The sequence below is a fragment of the Spermophilus citellus genome (assembly GCF_964194105.1).
Source record: "Spermophilus citellus genome assembly, chromosome: 12".
Lineage (NCBI taxonomy): Eukaryota > Metazoa > Chordata > Mammalia > Rodentia > Sciuridae > Spermophilus > Spermophilus citellus.
In genome coordinates, this window is record NC_138198.1 from 10,265,320 (window position 1) to 10,284,100 (window position 18,781).

An 18,781-nucleotide genomic window follows, 5' to 3' on the forward strand; every position below is an offset into this window, starting at 1 on the left:
CCCAGCCGGCCCTGTCCTGCCTGTGGATTCCCAATCGGGCGTCTGTAGCCTGGGGTGACCTTGGTGCCAGGGAGAACCCAGTTTATGAGGTGAAGCCCCAGGTTTAAGGCGCAGGCTCCAGCTCACCATGGATTCGTGGGCTGGGGGAGGCAGGCAGAGGCTCAGGCACAAGTAGGTCTACCATCTTCTCTGACCCAGGGGCTTCATGCTTAGAACGACATCTGCTCTCGCAGAGGTCTCAGCTGCTTGGTAGCTTCTGCGGTTCTTTTCAAAAGCAGGATCAGTGTTAGGGCCTCCCTGTGTCTATGCCTTGCTCCTTGCAGGAGGGTGAGTGATAAGGTTTCCTGGTGCTCGGCAGAGTTTTTAAAAGAAGATCTGATCAAGGGTTGCCATGTATGGTTGCGAGAGTTGTACACCGTACAACCCACAGAGACAGCTTTTATGCCATCATGTTTTATTAAGATGATTTGCTTAGAAGTATCATTAGTTAATATCGACCATAGATTTCCCTTGGGCTGTTTGAACTTTAGTACTCGTTAATTTATTAATGAATAAGCTTTCTAATGCAAAGGGATGGGTCTTCAATTGTGAAGATTTGTGAGGCTGTCTAGGATCAGCCATATTTGTCTGGGGAGGTTTGGGATGGGATGGACGTGGGAGGTGAGGCTGTGCAGTCACACCCAGAAGGCTCAGTGACCTTAAACGGTTGAATTCTGCTTTTGTTCTGCGTCTGCCTATTAGAAGTAACTTTTGCTCAGACCCAGATACTCTTGAAGGCTTTCCTCACAATGGTAAACTGCTTTTTATCATCGTTTTGAAAAGCAAGCAGTGTCTTCAAGAGAATCCCATTTCCCCAAACTGTGCCTCATGATGGCTCCTCAGCACAGTGGGCCTCACTCCCTCCAAAGGTAAAGGGATCTCACCAAGGAATGGCTGAAGTGTCTGAGGCTCTGTCCTCCGCCCGAAGACCCCTCGCACAAGGCACGCTAACAGAACAGTGGACAGGGCGCTGAGCGTGGTGCCAGCAGAGTGTGGGTGCCTTGGGCCAGATGCTGGCTTTCCTGAGCCTCGGCCTGCGGTGGCACCTGGGGACAGGGCTGACTTCATGCGGGAGGGAGATTAAGATAGGACATCGCTCAGGCAAGTGCTCCAGTGCTGGACAGACGGGGGCTGGTGTGACCCTGCGGAGGGGACCTGACCCTGAGCAGAGGTGGCATCAGATCTGGCTTTGGCTGGAGTCCGGGGTCTCAAGCTCCATCCGTCCGAAGTCACCTGAGGTGCTTTGGAAGGGCCGGCCGGCCCCTCGCCTGTGGTCTGGGGCCCCACTTTGAGAGAGGAGGCATTGCCATTCGGCCCATTTCAGGGCGTTTCCTGCCCCCTGGGGTGACCGTGGAAGTGCAGAGCAGGCCCAGATGGCCCACCACCCTCCCAGGGGGTATCCAGTGCTCCCTTATTTTCTGGGGGGGGGTCTGGCTGTCCTCTTGAACGACTGCTTAGGGACTGTAGGAGGGTCCCCGGAACTTCAAGGTCCAGAGAGGGACTTGCCCGCTTGTTCCTTAAACATCACACCTTGGCCCTAATGCAGAGCGAACCACAGGGAGCCGTGTGAGGGTGATCCAAGCAGATTTTACCAAAGATGACATCTATGAGTCTATCAAAGAAGAACTGAAAGGCTTAGAAGTTGGAATTTTAGGTGAGTGCATTGCAAAATGAGAAGCTTGGGATGTGCAGCGAAAATAATCATCTTTGATGACGCTCAAGTATCTCTTGGTAGCTTAAACCTAACCCACGACTGTATTTTAAGCTGTAGCATGAAAATGATTATTCTGCAGCCATCACAGGATTCAAAAATTAATATATGGTCGAGGGACGTGTCAGACTTCCATATTCTGACCTTCCAAACTAGATTTTTTTAATATGAAAGTGAATTTTCTTTCACAGACCTGACGCGGATGTTTGATAGCAAAAAAAACGATCCCAGAAACACTGACCTGAAGGAATTTGGTCAGCAAACAGACGCAGGAGGTGTCGTCCACAAAGCAGAGCCAGTGTGGTGGTTGGAGAGCTCTCACATCTTTTGCTTTTGGAACACAAGACAGTATTTTTCTGTCATTATTTATAGAGAAGATATCTTCTAGCCACATGCCAAGTGCAATATTTGTGCTGTACATAGAAGAAAGTAAGATTTGGTTTCTAAACTTCCTGCTGAATTTAAAAGATAATTGCATTTTCACAAGTAAAAATGGGAAGCATATCATTGCAGAAAAGTTGGAAAGGATTGGAAGACTTAGGCACATAAAAGAAATATGAATTCCTTTCTTTTTTTTTCTTTCTTCTTCTTCTTTTTTCCTGGACTGAACCCAGGGTTCTCTACCACAGAGCCACATCCCTACATCTTTTTATTTTTTATTTAGAGACAGGGTCTCACTAAGATGCTCTGGGCCTTGCTAAATGGCAGAGGCTGGCTTTGAACTTGTGATCCTTCAGCCTCAGCCTCCTGAGTTATTGGGATGACAAGCATGGGCCACTACACCCAGCTATGAATTTCTTAAAATCCCCCAAATCCAAGATAGCATCTTGTTGTGCATTCTTCCCAACCTATATACATATTTTCAAAACTGGGATCATATGTGCATGCATTTTGTAACATGAAAAAAAAAATCCACTTATATCAGAAATGTCTTCCCGTGTCTATAAAATTCTCAGCAGCCATAGTTTTTTTGTAATTTTTTTTTATTGGTTCCTTTTAGTTACACATGACAGTAGAATGTCTTTTGACATGTCATACCGACACAGGGCATAACCTCGCATCTTGTGGTAGCAGCCATGGTTTTTAGTGACTGGGCTGCAGACCAACCTGCCCTGATCTGTTTCGAGGGCCTCCTGTTATGGACGACGTGTTTTCTGCCATCTGTTTCCTTACTGCTGTCAAATCCTGTTGCATTGAACAACATTGTATATGGATATTTTTGTCCAGGTTTCTTCAGGCTCTTCTGACCCATTCTTGTCTTGTGTCTTTGGTCAGTCAACAACGTTGGGATGCTTCCAAACCTTCTCCCGAGCCGTTTCCTCAGTGTGCCGGATGAGATCCAGGTGGGCCATGTTCTAGGTGGGGTTTCTTCCCTCCCAGGTACACAGGGAACACGATAGCACAGGTGACTGTGTGTGGCTGGACGATCATTCTTTGGAGGCTCTGTGCCCTGCTTTATAGAAGAGTAATTCTGCCCAACAAATTCAGGGACAGTATGATGTACCTGGGAGCTAGTCCTCTCTTTGGCTCTAGTCTGTTTCCCTAAATAATAAGATTTATTCAACGTTCAGTGCGAGGGGTGTACAGCCATCCTCGGTATCTAAGGGGGACTGGTTCCAGGGCCCCCTGGAGTATCAAAATCCATGGAGGGCATGGAATTTGCATACAACCTGCACAAATCATCCAGTATGCTGTAAGACTTCCCTTATAATGCCCAATAAAATACAAATGTCCTGCACATAGTTGTTATACTATATTGCTTAGGAAATAAGGACAAGAAAAAGTCTGTCTGTATTCAGTACGGGTGCGATTATTTTTTAATACTTATTTTTTAGTTGTAGTTGGTTGGACACAGTACCTTTACTTTATTTATTATTTTTGTGTGGTGCTGAGGATTGACCCCAGGACCTTGCACGTGCTAGGCGAGTGCTCTACCGCTGAGCCACAACCCCAGCCCCAGGTGCAATTTTTAAAAAGACAGTTTTGATTCATAGCTGACGTGGAGCCTGTGAACATGGAGGACTGATTGTGTCTGACTCAGACTCTGTGGTTGGAGGTGCTGTATGCTCAGTGATCTCGGCTCAGGCCCACGGCTGCTGGTGAGGTCAGGGGTAAATGTTTTGCATTGAACAGTCCTCAAAGGCAGGCTGTTGGCCATTCTCATGGCCCTGAGCTGTGAAGTCATGGGGTGTGCCAGTCCCAGCAGGCTGCTGCACTCCTGTCCCTCAATTCCGTAAGGGTCTCTGCAGCCCTGTCCTGTTGGACACTGATTCTCCTCCTCCCCAGCCTCCTGTCTGGACCAGGGTCTGTTCTCTGCACTTCCTGTTTCTGAAACAAATCCGTGTCCCTGCCTTCAGCAAGTTCCATGATCGTGTCTCTATGTCTGCATCTGTGCTTGCGTCCGTCTGTCCCTCTTTGGTCTTGGGCGATCCTAACGATTTCTTCACCTGTCCTCTCTGGTGCAGAACCTCTACCTTCGACTGTATGGCCATGCACCTTGCTGTCTCCTAGACCCGCACACCCAGCCCTTCTTCTTTCAGTTGGATGCTCCCAGACTTATGATGAGGTTGCCCCAATAAGCATCACTCACTGAAAATGTCCTAAGTAAAAACACACCTGACCTGGACATCGTAGCCAGCAGCACTCAGAGAGAGTGGGTTGCTCCCCGTGCAGCTGAGGGTGGGTTGCTGCCGCCATCCAGTAGCTCAAGGAGGTGTGCCTTTGCATGCCTGTAATCCCACCCCTACACTATGCTTCTGCACACCTGTAATCCCAGCAGCTCTGGAGGAGGCTGAGGCAGGAGGATTGTGAGTTCAAAGCCAGCCTCAGCAACTTAGCAAGGCCCTAAGCAGTTCAGTGAGACCCTGTCTCTAAATAAAATATTAAACAAAAGGGCTGGGGATGTGGCTGAGTGGTTAAGTGCCCTGGGTTCAATCTCCCTGGTACCAAAAGAGAGTATTGCGTCACATGTTGTTGCTGGCCCAGGAAAAGATCCAAATTCAAAGTGTGTTTTCTACCACACAGGTGTTGGTTTTGCACCTGTGAAGGTGAACCATCCTAAGTCAGGAATCCTCGGTATCTTACTGTGAAAAAATTTATTCCTCCTAATTTTTCCAGCAGACTCTTAATTGGTTTCTATCTGGGCTGGGTGCGGTGGTGCCTGCCTGTCATCCCAGCAACTTGGGAGGCTAAGGTGGGAGGATCTACAAATTCGAGACCAGCCTCTAAGAAATCAAAAGGGCTGGGATGCGACACCGTGGTAGAGAGCCCTGGGTTCAATCCCTAGTTACACTCCCTCCCCAGTCCCAAGCCACACCTGGGTAGAATCGTCGAGTGAATGATTCTGGGGCTCCCTGGCTGGGCGGCAGTCAGGAGCCTCATATGAAGGCTGAGGTGGAGGCTCCCACTGGCCGTTGTCCTTTGCCCACTCGTGGTTCTCGAGCCCTGAACCCTTCCTGGGATGGTCTCCCTGCTGGCCGGCTGATGTGTGGTTGTGATTTCTTATTTCAGAGCCTCATCCAGTGCAACGTCACCTCCGTGGTCAAGGTACGTGGTGCACCTGTGCTAATGGAAACGTGGTGGCTGTTGGAATTCCGAAGTGCAGGGGAAGTGTCCCCCCGGCCCCAAGGGGGTGGATGGCCTGAGACACAACCTGGAGACTGTCTCAGCCACGGCTCTTTCTCTCCAGTATCTGCAGCCTGTTTTCACATTCAGTTTGGTCACGCGTGACGTGAGGCCTGTAATGCTGGGACTTGTTTAGAATTCCAGGGACATTTAAAAAGTTTAAATGCTTTCTCTGATTCGAGGCTTTGTAAATAGAAGAAAGTTCACTCTGTTGGGGGAAATGCCAGAGGGCTTGACTTAGGTTTCCTGGACTTTTGTGGTTCAATATGTATTTATTGAGTTGAAGTTCAAGGTCATCTTCCCCAAGGTTTTGCTTTCCACAGTCTTAATTATCTGTGGCCCACCCTGGTCCAAAAATATCAAATAGAAAAGTGTATATATATATATATATTTATATCAGGGATTGAACCCAGGGGTGCTTAACCACTGAGCCACATGCCCAATCTTTTTGTTTCATTTTGAGACAGGGTCTTGTAGAGTTGCTGAGGGCCTCGCTAAGTTGCTGAGGCTGACCTTGAACTCACGATCTTCCTGCCTCAGCGTCTGAGCTGCTGAAGTTATAGGCGTGTGCCACCATGCCAGGCTGGAAATTCTGTATTTTGAGGGAGAAAGAGAGGGGGAAGGCACATTCACATTACTTTTACCACAGTGTGCTATTATAACTGTTCTGTTTTGTCATAGGGGCTGTTCATCTCTTACCAGGCCTAGTTTATAAACTAAACTTTACCGTGGCGCATGGAGGGGTAGTTCTACCCTTGATTTCAGGCTTCCACTGAGGGTCTTAGAGGGTATCCCCACAGGTCAGTGGAGACGACTGCATTCAGACCCCAGCGAGGCTGCTAATTGGTTGGTCAGCACTGGGCAGGTTACCTAGCTCCCTGAACCCCAGATTCTGCACCTGTTACTAAAGCGTGCTGGAGCAAGCCCTTAGGTACAGTCTGCCCGGAGGCCTTTGGCTATTCAGCTGCATTCTCAATTTAGGTGACTCCCCCAAAGCTACCCTATACTATGCCTTTGCATGAAAAAGAAAGAGGTGCCCCTCTTGGGACAGACAGTTTAGAGAAAGGTTCCTCTTAAGAATGGACGCAGTCTCAGGCCACGTGACTTGGTGGGTAGATGATGCTTTTTTTTTTTTTTTTTGGTACTGGGGAGATTGAACCCAGAGATGCTTAGCCACTGAGGACACCCCCAGCCCTTTTTATATTTTATTTAGAGACAGGGTCTCACTGAGTTGCTTTGGACCTTGCTGAGTTGCTGAGGCTGGCTTTGAACTTGTGATCCTCCCACCTCAGCCTCCCGAGGTGCTGGGATGACAGGCACGCTCTCTGGCGCCCGGCTAGATGGTGCTTTTTTGTGAATACGATGTCTCCCCTTCCTCTGAGGGGTAGAGTCCCCTCCCTCTACTGTAGCTGGCCAGTCAGCCCTGTACTTTCAACCTGTAGTCCCCGGGCAGCTGAGCACCTTGCTCAGTATACAAAGTGGACAACCGTGCCAGGCATCCTGGTGACCGCTCTGGAAGAGCAGGGGAGCTGCAGCGATGAATGAGGTCTGATCCCTGATTTCAACGAGCTGGGAGCCTGGATGGAGAACAGGGAAGCTCAACGTCACTAGTCCAAATGCCGAGTATTGACAACGAGGGTGCTCGGCCAGAAAGAGGGGCGATGGAAGCCCATCAGACACACACAGAGATGGTTTTCGGGAGGATAAGTGGGGCGACCACAGTTATTTCCAGTGCTGCTTGTTTTCTGTCAGCATGCTGGAATTTTATAGTTTCCTGCTCCATCATTACTGAGCACACACGTTCTTTTCAGGCTGAGCAATCGATGGCCATGGGCAGCTCAATGAAAGGTTAGTGTCTCAAGATGCCAGGCCCTAATTGGCCTCGCTGGTTGAAAGCATGGCCGGTGTCGCCTAACGACTTCAAAGATGCCATCTGGAACCCGTCGAGCTCCCTCTCGGTCAAGGGCAGGGTCAGGGGAATGAGTTGGAGGGCAGGGGAGTGGGTGTGCGTTTGGGGACAGGTACCCACCCCGTCCAAGGCTGCCTCTCCAGTTGGGACCATTCACCCAGCGAGGTGCGGAGCTTGTATAGGAGACTTTGGGGGTGGGCTCGTGTGTCCAGCAGGACTTAATGTTCCCGAAGAAGCTGAGAGTCAGGGAGGGTGCAGGACACCCCAATACCCACTTCCTTCTCTCACCTCCCTCCAAACCCCACATTTCAGTGTCAGTCCAGGGTGGTCTAGAGAGTTCTGCTGCCCCCTCCCCATGGGCCCCTGTAGGGAAGACATTATACAGAGGGTCTCTGAGACAGGGATGGGGACCTGGCCTAGGGGACAGGAGCAGTGTCAAGAGAGAGTCCACTGAGAAGCGGCTGCAGGGCTCTGGATAGCACAGAGATATTGGCAAAAATATGCTGCTGACTCCCAGGTCCTTGATTTCTGTCCCTCTTTCTTCCACTGGAATCCTTTCTGTCTCAGACCTGCTTCAAGGACAAAACCTGATTTCAGTACTGTTGTATTTTGGAGAACATTTTAGTCCATGGGCAGCCTCTTTCTTAATTCTTTTTTTTTTTTTTTTTTTTTTGTAGCAGGGATTGAACCCAGGGCACTTAAGCACTGAGCCACATCCCTAGCCTTTTTTATAATTTATTTAGAGACAGGGTCTTGCTAGTTGCTTAGAGCCTCTCTAAATTGCTGAGGCTGGCTTTGAACTTGGGATCCTCCTGCCTCAGCCTCCTGAATACACTAGAGTTACAGGTGTGTGCCGCCACACCCAGCTTTCTTTTTTAATTCTTAAAATGTGTGCCTTGTAATTATTTAGTAAAAAAGCATTATTTATTTATTATTTTGCATTACTGGAGATTGAACCTAGGTACTCATGCTAGGCAAGTGCGCCACCACTGAGCCACATCCCCAGCTCTTTTAAATTTTTTGGTTTTGAGACAGGACCTCACCAGGTGGCTTAGGGTCTTACTAAATTGGCTGAGGCTGACCTCCAACTTGCCATCCTCCTGCCTCAGCCTCCTGAGAAGCTGGGATGACAGGTGTGCACTACTGTACCTGGCAAAAAATCTTCTTTAATCAACATGTAGGCTTAGAACAAGCAGGGAAGACCTTTCCAGAGGTGGCAGGTTGGGATGGGGAAGGGACTTCTCCAGTGTCTTGTAATTTGCTACTTCCTCGTTCAGGGCCTAACTATGGCCTTCTCTTCCAGATGACACAGCTCATTCTGAAACCCATGGAATCAAGGTAAGGTCACTGCTGGAAAACTGTGGAGTCACATGGCCTCCCTGACCTGTTGTCAACCAATCTGGGGACGTGGGGGACAGCGTTCAACCCGCTGCTGCCTTAACCAGAGATAAAGACTAGAATGAGAAGACTCGGAGGTTTTGGGGGAAAAAAGTAACATTCTGGGCCAGGCAGCTCCTCAGACAGACTCGCACTTGGAAGGTCAAGTGTGACGCAGGGGAGGGAGGGTGTCAGCACACCTTGGATTGAAAAAAATTGACTCATAAAAGAAGCAAGTTGGCCTGAGGCCAAGAGCGTGTCTTTGTTAGTATGAATTTCAGCTTTGGTCAGAATGAAGACTCTGATACATGGGTAAAAATCTCCACTGTTTCAGTTCCTTCATTTATTGCGAGTTTATATCATCCTAATTCTGCTGGAGATGGGATTCCACCCTATGACGCGTGACGTGTCTTAGGGTGACTCTCTGGGCCCAGAGAGACCTAGAGCTCCTGTGGTCATACTTAGGGTGGAAGGTCCCTGCCCCTGAGTCTTGTCTGAGCGGGGTTGGCTGTCTGTACTTTGACATGGAGACCCTTGTCCTAGCAGATCCTTTATTTCCAGTAAAAAAGCCTTTAATGTCACATGGCTGCCGAGTGACACCACTGTGTGGTGTCCTTCTCAAGAACTTAGGGGAAGTTCAGGTCCTGTTCTTGGCAGCAGAGCTCTGGGCAGCCGTGGGAGTCTGGGGAGGCTGGAGTTGGACGGTGCTCACAGGAGACCCTTTGGTTTCCTTCCACCGAGTTGGGATCAAGCTGCAAAGTAATGGAACCTTGCTTCTTTGCCTTCTAGGAGGAGGGGGCTCATCTTGAATATTTCTTCTGGGGTAGCGCTCTGCCCGTGGCCTCTGTACACTCTTTACTCGGCTTCCAAGGTGAGTGATCAGCTGTTTGTGCCTCTCCCTTCTTCTGCTGGGGGGCGGTGTGTGTCCCAGTTGGGATGCTGGTCTGGTTGATGGAGCGTTGCCTGGAGGCAGTCTCATAGGTACAGAGTGAGCTAGCCAATGGGGAGTCTGTATGCAAATTATAAAGACACGCCCCCTCTGCGCAGCCAGCCCAGGGGCTGAGCCCAAGGGCCTCCTAGACTGGGGTCCTGGCTCACTTCCCACTGACCCCGGTGACTTCCTAGCCTGGTGTTGTCAAGCCCTGGTCACAAAAACAACCCTGGGATAGCACGTGCCTTACCAGGAAGAGCATCCGCAGGAATTTAATTGGTTTGCAGTGGCCCTGGAGATATATTCACACTAAATGGCCTCAGGGATATATTATCCTAAAATACACATTCATGTTCCCGATGCTCTCAGAGCCTCTTCTGAGGCCAGGGGATGAAGTGCACATGGCCATCAGGACAAGTCACTGCAGTTTCCTCTATTTTCTCATCCCCTGCCCTAAATTTGTCCAGGTATAATTGACAAATAAATTCGGCATGTGATCCACAGCGTGGGGCATATGCTTTGATGAGTGCATAGAGTGTGACATGATTGTTAGCGTAACCTGGACCTCATGTACTTATTGTTCTGCGGGGAGAACTCTGAAGATCTACTCTCTTAGAAATTTTCAAGTATATAATATGCTGTGTTGTACAATAAATCTCTGAAATCTTTATCCTACGGAACAAAAATTGCTGCCCTTCAAGCACATCTCCTCCAGGCAAGCTGTGTCTCTGCAGCATAGCGTCTCTGTGGGGCCCCTTGAAATCTGAGCCAGTTGGTTGTAAACAGAGAGGACAAGCCCTGGAACCTTACGCGATTCCTTTTCTTACTGCAGGCTTTTGTGTGCACATTTTCCAAGGCACTGCAAGCGGAATACAGAGCAAAAGGAATCATCATCCAGGTGAAGTAGAGAACTGTCGTCCTTGGGAGAGGAAGTTCTGGCCCTCTGTGGGTCAGGGGCCACCACTCCTGCAGGATTGGCTGTGCATATGCAGCCAGTTGGGAGGTGGACTGGGTAGATGCTATGGGGGTTCCTGTGATGTTGCTGCAGCAGCTGCAGCCACTGTGATCCCACTTACTGCTGTGGTTTCTGCTGCCCTCACTTGTGCCCCGGGTGCTGGGGAAGGAAATGAGGCAGGGATGCGGTTGCTCAAAAATGCTGTGGCCCCGCTTGCCACTTCATGCTGCGTCAGAACAGAAATAGGGCTCTAGTCTGACCATCGTTTCTTCTCTGACTCAGATTCACAAGGTGGCCTTACATGGGAGGAACTGTGGAGACGGAACAAAGGAAAGCTGGGTACTTGGTCTGCTAGGGGGCAGGGGAGGGTCTTCCCCTAGGGGCTGCTGATCTGTGATGGACCCCAGAGACCCTTCATTCCGGTCTCGGGCAGGGAGGGAAGGGCCATCCTGGAGATCCCCTGCCTCCACCTCAACAGGGCTGGGTGGCCGCTGCCCTCTGCAGACCGAACGAGTGACATTCTGAGGTGTTGATAACCTGCATGAGCTTGGTTCAGAGTTCAGGGGTTTCTAGAACCTAAATACACAGAGGTGTTTACTTTGTATCGTTTTGTCATTGTTGTCCGCGAAGAGGTTGGGTGACACCATCATGGCTGCACACAGTGGTTTTAGATGAAGTTCCCGAGGTGGGAGCGTGTCAGGCACCCAGAGAACCAGGAATGGAATAAAGCTCATGACCCAGGCGATGTGTCGATGGTAGGAATTTGGCCAAACACAACATTTTCCTGGCCATAGTGTGTGATTGTGACTGCCGTGTCCCTGTACCACAGTCCCCTTCTCTGCCCTGTGAGCCCGTCTCACCATGGGGGGGGTCTTTCTCCCCCACAGGGGGCTGTCCACTCTGACTCCCAGTGGGGTTGGCACTTCCTTTTGCAACAGAGCTTCTCCACTCTGGCTAAGTTTGCCGCAGTCAAGAACAACCCCTGAAATCTCCATTCTGCATTATGCTCCCCGCTCACTGGGAGCTGGCAGAAGGCACAGCTCTTTGTATTCATGATGGGCGGCTGCCATCTTGAATGCTGTCATTTGATCCATCAGAGTTGATGTAGCCTGGATTCTACAAGATCTTGCTTTGGCAATTAAGTGCTGTGGCCCGGAAGTGACACGTGGCATTTCTGCTCATACCTTCCTGGCCAGATCCCGTAACATGATCTTACTCCAGGAGGTTCAATTCCAGCATGTGTCTGGGAGGAGAAAGAAGAGAAATCCTTGGTGATGTCTTTTGTTTGGCACTGGGGATTGAACCCAGAGGTCTTTAACCACGGAGCCACATCCCCAGCCCTTTTTTGTATTTTATTTAGAGACAGGGTCTCACTGAGTTGCTTGGGGCCTTGCTAAGTTGCTGAGGCTGACTTTGAACTTGAGATCGATCCCCCTGCCTCAGTCTCCCGAGCTGCTGGGATTCCAGGCACGCGCCACTGTGCCCAGCCTTGGTCATTTCTAAACATGAACGATTGCCCTAGCCACCTGCTGCTCCTTAGCTACGTGACACTCAGCATCAACTTGATCTTGATTCTTGTGGACCAGAGGTACTGCAGCTGCCCCAGTTGGGTTCAACAAGGCAAGGGAGTAGGAGGAGATGGAGTGGGAGAAAGGTGCGTCTTCCCTGATACAAACCCCAGAGCTGTCCTCCTAGCAAGTGTGAGAAGGCAAAAGAGCTGTGATCTTTCGAAACCCACAGGCTTCTCTAGAGTTGGTGCTCAATAAATGTGTGTCAAATAAGTGTGGACCTGTGTACCACAGGCATGGGTTTAAATTCGACCCCTGTTCTTCTCTTACCCCCTAAGCAAGTCTTAGCTCATTTAAAATCTGAGAGCCTCAGTTTCCCATCCATCAACAGGTTTATAATAGCACCTGATTTCTCTGGATTAATCACAAAGATCTAATGACTAAGGAAATGTGCAAGTTTAACCGTATTTACTGAGCTCCTCTTTTGTCTGCCTTTCCGTAATAAACTCACTGTAGGAATGAAAACACTTACTACTATTTCCCTATCTGAAGTCTGTGTTTGACAGTGCTCCTGATATTTCCCAAAGAGGAACATTTTGAGGTCCATGGATGAAAAGTGTCAAATTAATCACAGCATTGATTTCCATAAGAACCAATTCAATTGGATGGGTGGACACATAATCACGTTCAGTTATAAAACAAGGTAATTTCAGATGGGATGAGAAGGAAAATAAAACTAGGAAAACTAGCCTGGATCTTTTTCCTTCTAATGATGCCAGGGTCTCTGATTCTGGGGGGAAGTCACAAAACCCCAGATTGGGTCCTCACACCAGGAGCAATGGCTGGGGACTCCAGGGCGCACACTTTACTCTTCTTACTTTGAGAGGAAAGATTTTGACGTTCGTGCAGATCATGGTGCCAAAGTGGGGTGTGAGAGTGGGAATCCAACATGCTTTAAGTTCTTCGACTTTGGTGACACAGAATAGAAATGATCTTCTGAGATGAATAGCTAATATTTCTGATTAAATATCCAACATCCAGTTCAATTTGAATTTCAGATGAGTATGAATGATATTTTGCAGTAAGTGTGTCCCATGCCACATGTACATGATCGCGCTGAAGTTTATGGGTTGTCAGCCTGGACTTTAGCGTTTCCTGTGTTTTCACTTACTGTGTCCAGCGTCCCTGTTCCCAGAGAGCTCCCGTCCCTTCTTGGTCACCCTGTGTGCTGCAGCAGGAATTTGAGCCACCTAGCGTTGTGTGATGACAGCGCATGGGAAGTCAACCTTTCTGGTTCCCAGCTTTGTGCTGGTTCTACACCTTTTATATTTAAGGATCCTAAACTGTTTATGGGAAGAGAAAAGTTGGGAAATGGTGGGTGGTAAAGGGGGTGTGGACGGAGCCTTCTCGGTCATGCATGCTTCTGTCTTTATCTCACCCTGTAGGTGCTGACCCCGTACGCGGTTTCCACCCCAATGACAAAGCATCTGAATACCAACATGGTCACCAAGAGGGCCGATGAGTTTGTTAGAGAATCACTGAATTACGTCACGATGGGAGATGAGACCTGTGGCTGCCTGGCCCATGAAGTCTTGGTAACCCATTTCTTCTTCTCTCCTTGAAACCAGACAGGAGGGAGGTGCGGGGGGTGTGGCTGGTCTTCCTTATTGTTGGGACACTCAGCCCTTCTCTCTCTTGGCACCCACATGAGGCCAGTGGCTGTGCTGCCACATGGTCACAGCCAGTGAACGGGAGTCTGTGGCGAGGAGGGGACAGGCTGGAGGCCTGGCTGCTCAGTCCTCGGGGAGCCCAAAGCTCCTTGGATGCCTTGCTTTTCCCTTGGGATGGAAGAGGCTCCCAGGAGCTTCCACACGGGGACTGCTCTCTTCCTCGGCTCTCTGTTCTAGTCGACACGGAGCTATCAGCCCTCCAGGGGAAAGGGCCATTGTGACTTGCATCATTTGCCGATTTCCGTGGTATAAATATCCCACCGTGACTATCAAGCATGTGAATGGAGGAGAGGTGCACACCGTCAGCCCCTGTGAGCACGCCTCAGTCCAGCCTGCCTCGAACCCCGTACGATATGGAAATGAGGTTCATGGCATGTGACATTGGGGTGCTTTCCATTTCTGGGCTGCAAGACCAACATAAAAAGCCAAGGGAGACTGAGCATTGCGACTAATACTGAAACACACGTGCACACACACACACACACACACACACACACTCACACAAACTCACACACACACACACACACAGAGCCAATGTAGCTTTGTTTCCAGCCCCATCCAATCTTAGATGGACCCTGTCCACTACCCATCATCTGTCCATTTTCTCCTCTGCTCATGGCTCTTCTGTCTCGGCATGGTTATTAGTGTCCTGTGTCTCTGCCTCTTTCCTCCACCTTCTTCTCGTCCCCGACCCCTCTATGGCTATCAGCTTTTCATGGATGCCAGGGGCTTCATGGCCCCATGCACCGTGTTCCCCATCACGTACCTCCTGGGACACACAGAGACTTTGACAGGAGATACTGAACTTTCTTAACACAATTGCTTGCCTTTTCCCGCGGAACTCTGGCAGTGTGCAGAATCACCAATTTAACCCACGCTACACAAGGGACATTTGGAAAGAATGTTTAAGGGAAGAAAGAATTTTCAGGCTCTGGTTTGTCTTTAGAACCCTGTAAGGGGTCCACAAGGGGCATTGCTGGCCAGTTCCTGAGTGGTAATGATTTATGTCTGGGGCAGGTGGGCAAAGCATGTTTCCTCCATCTTGCAGAATAAAGTCCTGCTTCCTGATGTCAAAAAAAAAAAAAATCTTTATTTTTCCTGTTGTTGGTCTGGTTTTCCTCCAGGTCTCCATTTGGCTGCAGGAAAACTAGTCAGATGCCAATGAGTTTGGACCCGGTTTCATCTGATCACAGAAACCGGCTGTTCAGGAAGCGATCACACAGAGAAAAATGTTGTGTGTACTTGGGAGCCTCCCTTCTGGCTGCCTTTCTTACTAAAATGACATTGCAGAGAGGAGTCCTGGGATTCAGGCTGGTCCTAAAGTGGGTTTTGATGGCTTGACCAGGGCCTCCCAGCTACCGAGGGCCGTAGACCCCTGAATCTCTGTCACTTCTGCTGTCCATCTGCAGCTTTGGCTCACAGAGGCCCTCCAGCTTGCATTCTGCATCGGCACCAATGTGGGAAAAAGCAAGTAGTTGTGTTAAGAGGACTCTAATAACCATCCCAGCACTCACCTCACCCTGCTGACATAGTTTTGGGGGCTGTACCTCAGCAGACTGGGTAACTTCTCCTTGGTCCTCAGTGTCAAACTTACTTATTTATCACACTTCTCTGTTTTTACCCCAATTTCTCTAACCCCCAGGATAAGCCCAGAGGCCGCACATAGGGGAGGGCACATTCTTAATCTCCTCCCACATCCACCGTCTCCAAGGCAGGAAAGGTGTAGACCTCCTGCACGTGTTCCTGGTGCCACCGCCTGCCGGTCTCCAGGGTTAGCCATCTTCAGAAGGTGTGACATCCCCTCCACCTTCTGAACTCTGTGGTCTTAGTCCTCTAGGACATCCTAACTGGGCTCCATCGCATCTGGAAAATGTGTCCTGGGGACCATCGCGTGTGATGCTGTTGCTACACGTCTTGCTGCGTGGGCCGGTCCTATATGTCAAAAGTGGAATGTTTTCCTGGCCATTCTCTTTGGATTTCTTAGGGAACAAATTATAATCTCTTAGGCAGACAGATGCCTAGCATAGGCTAGGAAAGAGAAAGTTTTGTGCCCGGAGAAGCAGGAGAGAAATGAAAATATGTTAATCGTTAAGATCAGTTGGCCCTTGTTAGGATTTAGGAAGATTATTGAATCTAAAGAGATGGGTAATTGCACTGAATCAACAGTAAACAGCAACCTTTCTTTTACCAAGAGGCAAGGCAAAGATGGCATCCTGTGTACCCAGGAGGAGGTTAAGGCAGGCACCAGGTCAGTCTATGTCAAGGTGGCGGCTCCGGGTGCCACCTGGCCCTCATGATCTCGGGAGATCATGCTTTATGGATTCCCTTTTACAATTCAAGAAAACTGAAACTCAGAGCTGAGTCCACTGGCCCCAGGCCCCCCAGTGGGCAGTGGTAGTGCTGGTTGTAGGTCCACTTGTGCCCGATGGGGCAGACTTTCTAGTTCCTTCTACATGTCCCCTCCAGCTCAGGAGGTGATAGACAAAAGAAGGAGACGAGGAGGGATTGTTTTGGAATATTTTCAAGGGGCCTGGAATTTTAATTAATACATCCATTTTTTTCATGGCTGAACTCACTAATCCAAAACATTTAGTTCAAGACAAAAGCTAATGGGAGGGCTTGATTTCGCTGTGAGACCAAAAAGCTCTAATTGGGAGAAAGTTCTAGAGGAAGGCGTTGGGTTGATTCAGTGACGTGGCCAGTGGAAGAGTTCAGCTTGGCTTCTCAGTAGCCGTCTTCAGACGGTTGCTCTGGGAGGCACACAGGTCCCAGGAGCGGCGCTGCCTGAAGCAGCTCAGGTTTTCTGGCTGAAGTTCTGCTGTGTGGGGAGTGGGTGGGCCCAGGGGCGCTGGACTAGCGAGAGCATCCTGGGGGCAGACGTGGCTCCAGGGTTCAGGCCTTCACGTAGGGCTTCCTCTCCTGGTAAGAGCAAAGCCCCTTTGCTACTTGCTTAGTATCAGCTGACGGGCAGCATTTCTGATCCTTGGAATCGCCTTTTAATAGAATCGAGGTCTTGTCACAAGACCCTAAAATTTCAGAACTTCAATAGTTAGAAAAAAAAACATTTCTTGAAGACCGTGACTCTAAGTGGAGGGGTTTGATTTTTTAATTCTGGGTTCCCTCTTCTCCAGTCGCTCATGGTTTTCCGTCTGTTAAAGGCCAGCTTTCTCAGCCTCATCCCCGCCTGGGCCTTCTACAGCCGCGCCTTCCAAAGGTTCCTGCTGACCCGCTACACGGATTACCTGAGGCAGAACGTCAGCACCAGATAGTCCCAGACGCCCAGGACCCAGGTGCCCTTGGCTGGAGCCGGAGGAGCAGGGACTCAGAGGACACGCTTGTGTGGGGCCCTAGAACTCAAGTCTGGAGGCCTTTGGGAAAACCGTGGCCTAAAAACACGTGCTGTAAAGGGGTTTCTGGGGTTTTATGTGTAAGGAGGGGAGGGGGGGTGTGGATGTCACCAGAGAAGGGTCTCAGGGGGCTTATTAAATAAACACAGTGAGAAGAAACCTCTGATTCTTGGAATATTGAAAACAATTATACCGAGTAAATGACTTTGACAGCTAGGTACAAAAATCAGAAATCAAAAGAATATCTGAGGTCACTCCACTTTTTCAGGACTTCTGTTGTCTTGGAGGATTCACAATTTCTGAAACTGGGTTCCTCGGAGACCCAAGAAATGGGATCGTGGAAAGCACAGGGCAATGGCTGTATCAGGCCACTTTCTGTCCCCCAGCCCCCATTTCAACACATGGGGCACCGGCTTTATCTTTTATATTAATACTCGGGTTTCTATGGAAGACTGTGTGTGTAAAAATAAAAACAGAATATGTTCCTAAAGATAGTTTAAAAGTAATCAATGCAAGAATCACTGACCGTAGAAATGGGGTACTAGCTGTAGGGGTGCTGGGGACATCTGGGTGTGTCAGCACCAGGGCTGGAATCGCCTGAAGGATTGTGCCTTGACACATTCTGTGACTGAGGGGTGGTTAGTGGGGACCCCCGCTGGGCTGCCAGATGCAGCAGCTCTATGTGGCCCAGGTGGCCGGGTTCTAAGGACGTGCGTCCCAGAAAGAACCAGGAGGGAGCCAGCATGGGGGGGTCATATCACGATGAGCCCTCCCAGATTCAGCAGGAGGGGACCCCAAACTTCCTTCTCCATGGAAGGGGTATCACATATGTAATGGGGGGGGGGGCCTGGTGGAGGAAGCTGGGTCCGGGTCCCCTTTGGAAAATGAAATGTGCCACGCTAGTTAATTTTTGCCTAAGTGTTTGTCCTCGCTTATGAATTTTGATGAATGACTTGGTCTTCCCATTAGTGATAAAGTCACTTATAAAATATAGGCCTCGATTTTCTGGAACTTCATCTCAAGCCCTGGTGAATCTGTAGTTTGGGAAGAGCCTCCGTGTGCAGGAGTTAGGGTTCTTCAGTTATGCAACCCCGGGCCAGCCCCGAGAGCTAAGCCTGGGAGATTCTTAAGAGTTTCTTAAGAGCCTTTAAAGAGAGAATTCCTTTGTAGGTCCTTTAATTTGGATCTTAAATGTCCCCTGAAAGTCCTCTGTTTGGTCTCCGGTCAGTGGCTCCCTTGGGAGGTGGCAGAAACTTTAGGGTGTGGGTCCTTGTAGAAGGAGGTTGGTCCCAGCGGCAGTAGAAGGAACATCTTCCCTTTCTCTCTCTGCTTCCCGGCCACCAGGAGGGGACTGTGCTTTACCATATGCTCTCCACCATGATGTTCTGTCTCACCAAAGCCATGGGGCCCTGGGGCCAGGTGTCGCTGGACTGCACCCTGTGACACGGCAAGCCAAGATAGATCTTTCCTCCTTTTAAATTGATTTTTCTCACACGTTTGGTCACAGCAACGAAAAGCGGACTAACACAACAGCAGAAGCCCCCAGACATGTCCGAAACTGGGGACAGGAATGCTCTGTGTTTGAAGATCTTTATCCCCATCACCCTCCTATGAGGTGAAGGCCAACACGTGTTGGGTGCTAATCCCAGT

At 49.6% G+C, this 18,781-nt stretch overlaps 1 protein-coding gene across 1 annotated transcript in view; it reads left to right on the plus strand.

Moving 5' to 3' along the window:
* The window catches only part of HSD17B3 (hydroxysteroid 17-beta dehydrogenase 3), a gene marked incomplete at both ends in the record, with an annotated part of 30,669 nt that extends 13,616 nt beyond the window's left edge, over positions 1-17,053 (plus strand). The window contains 8 exons of the mRNA XM_081263688.1: positions 1,586-1,693; positions 3,026-3,093; positions 5,261-5,296; positions 8,587-8,621; positions 9,450-9,531; positions 10,424-10,489; positions 13,500-13,649; positions 16,943-17,053. Of these exons, the coding sequence (XP_081119814.1) occupies positions 1,586-1,693; positions 3,026-3,093; positions 5,261-5,296; positions 8,587-8,621; positions 9,450-9,531; positions 10,424-10,489; positions 13,500-13,649; positions 16,943-17,053 (656 nt within the window). The remainder of the gene's footprint in view (positions 1-1,585; positions 1,694-3,025; positions 3,094-5,260; positions 5,297-8,586; positions 8,622-9,449; positions 9,532-10,423; positions 10,490-13,499; positions 13,650-16,942) is intronic.
* Positions 17,054-18,781: the final 1,728 nt, after the last annotated feature.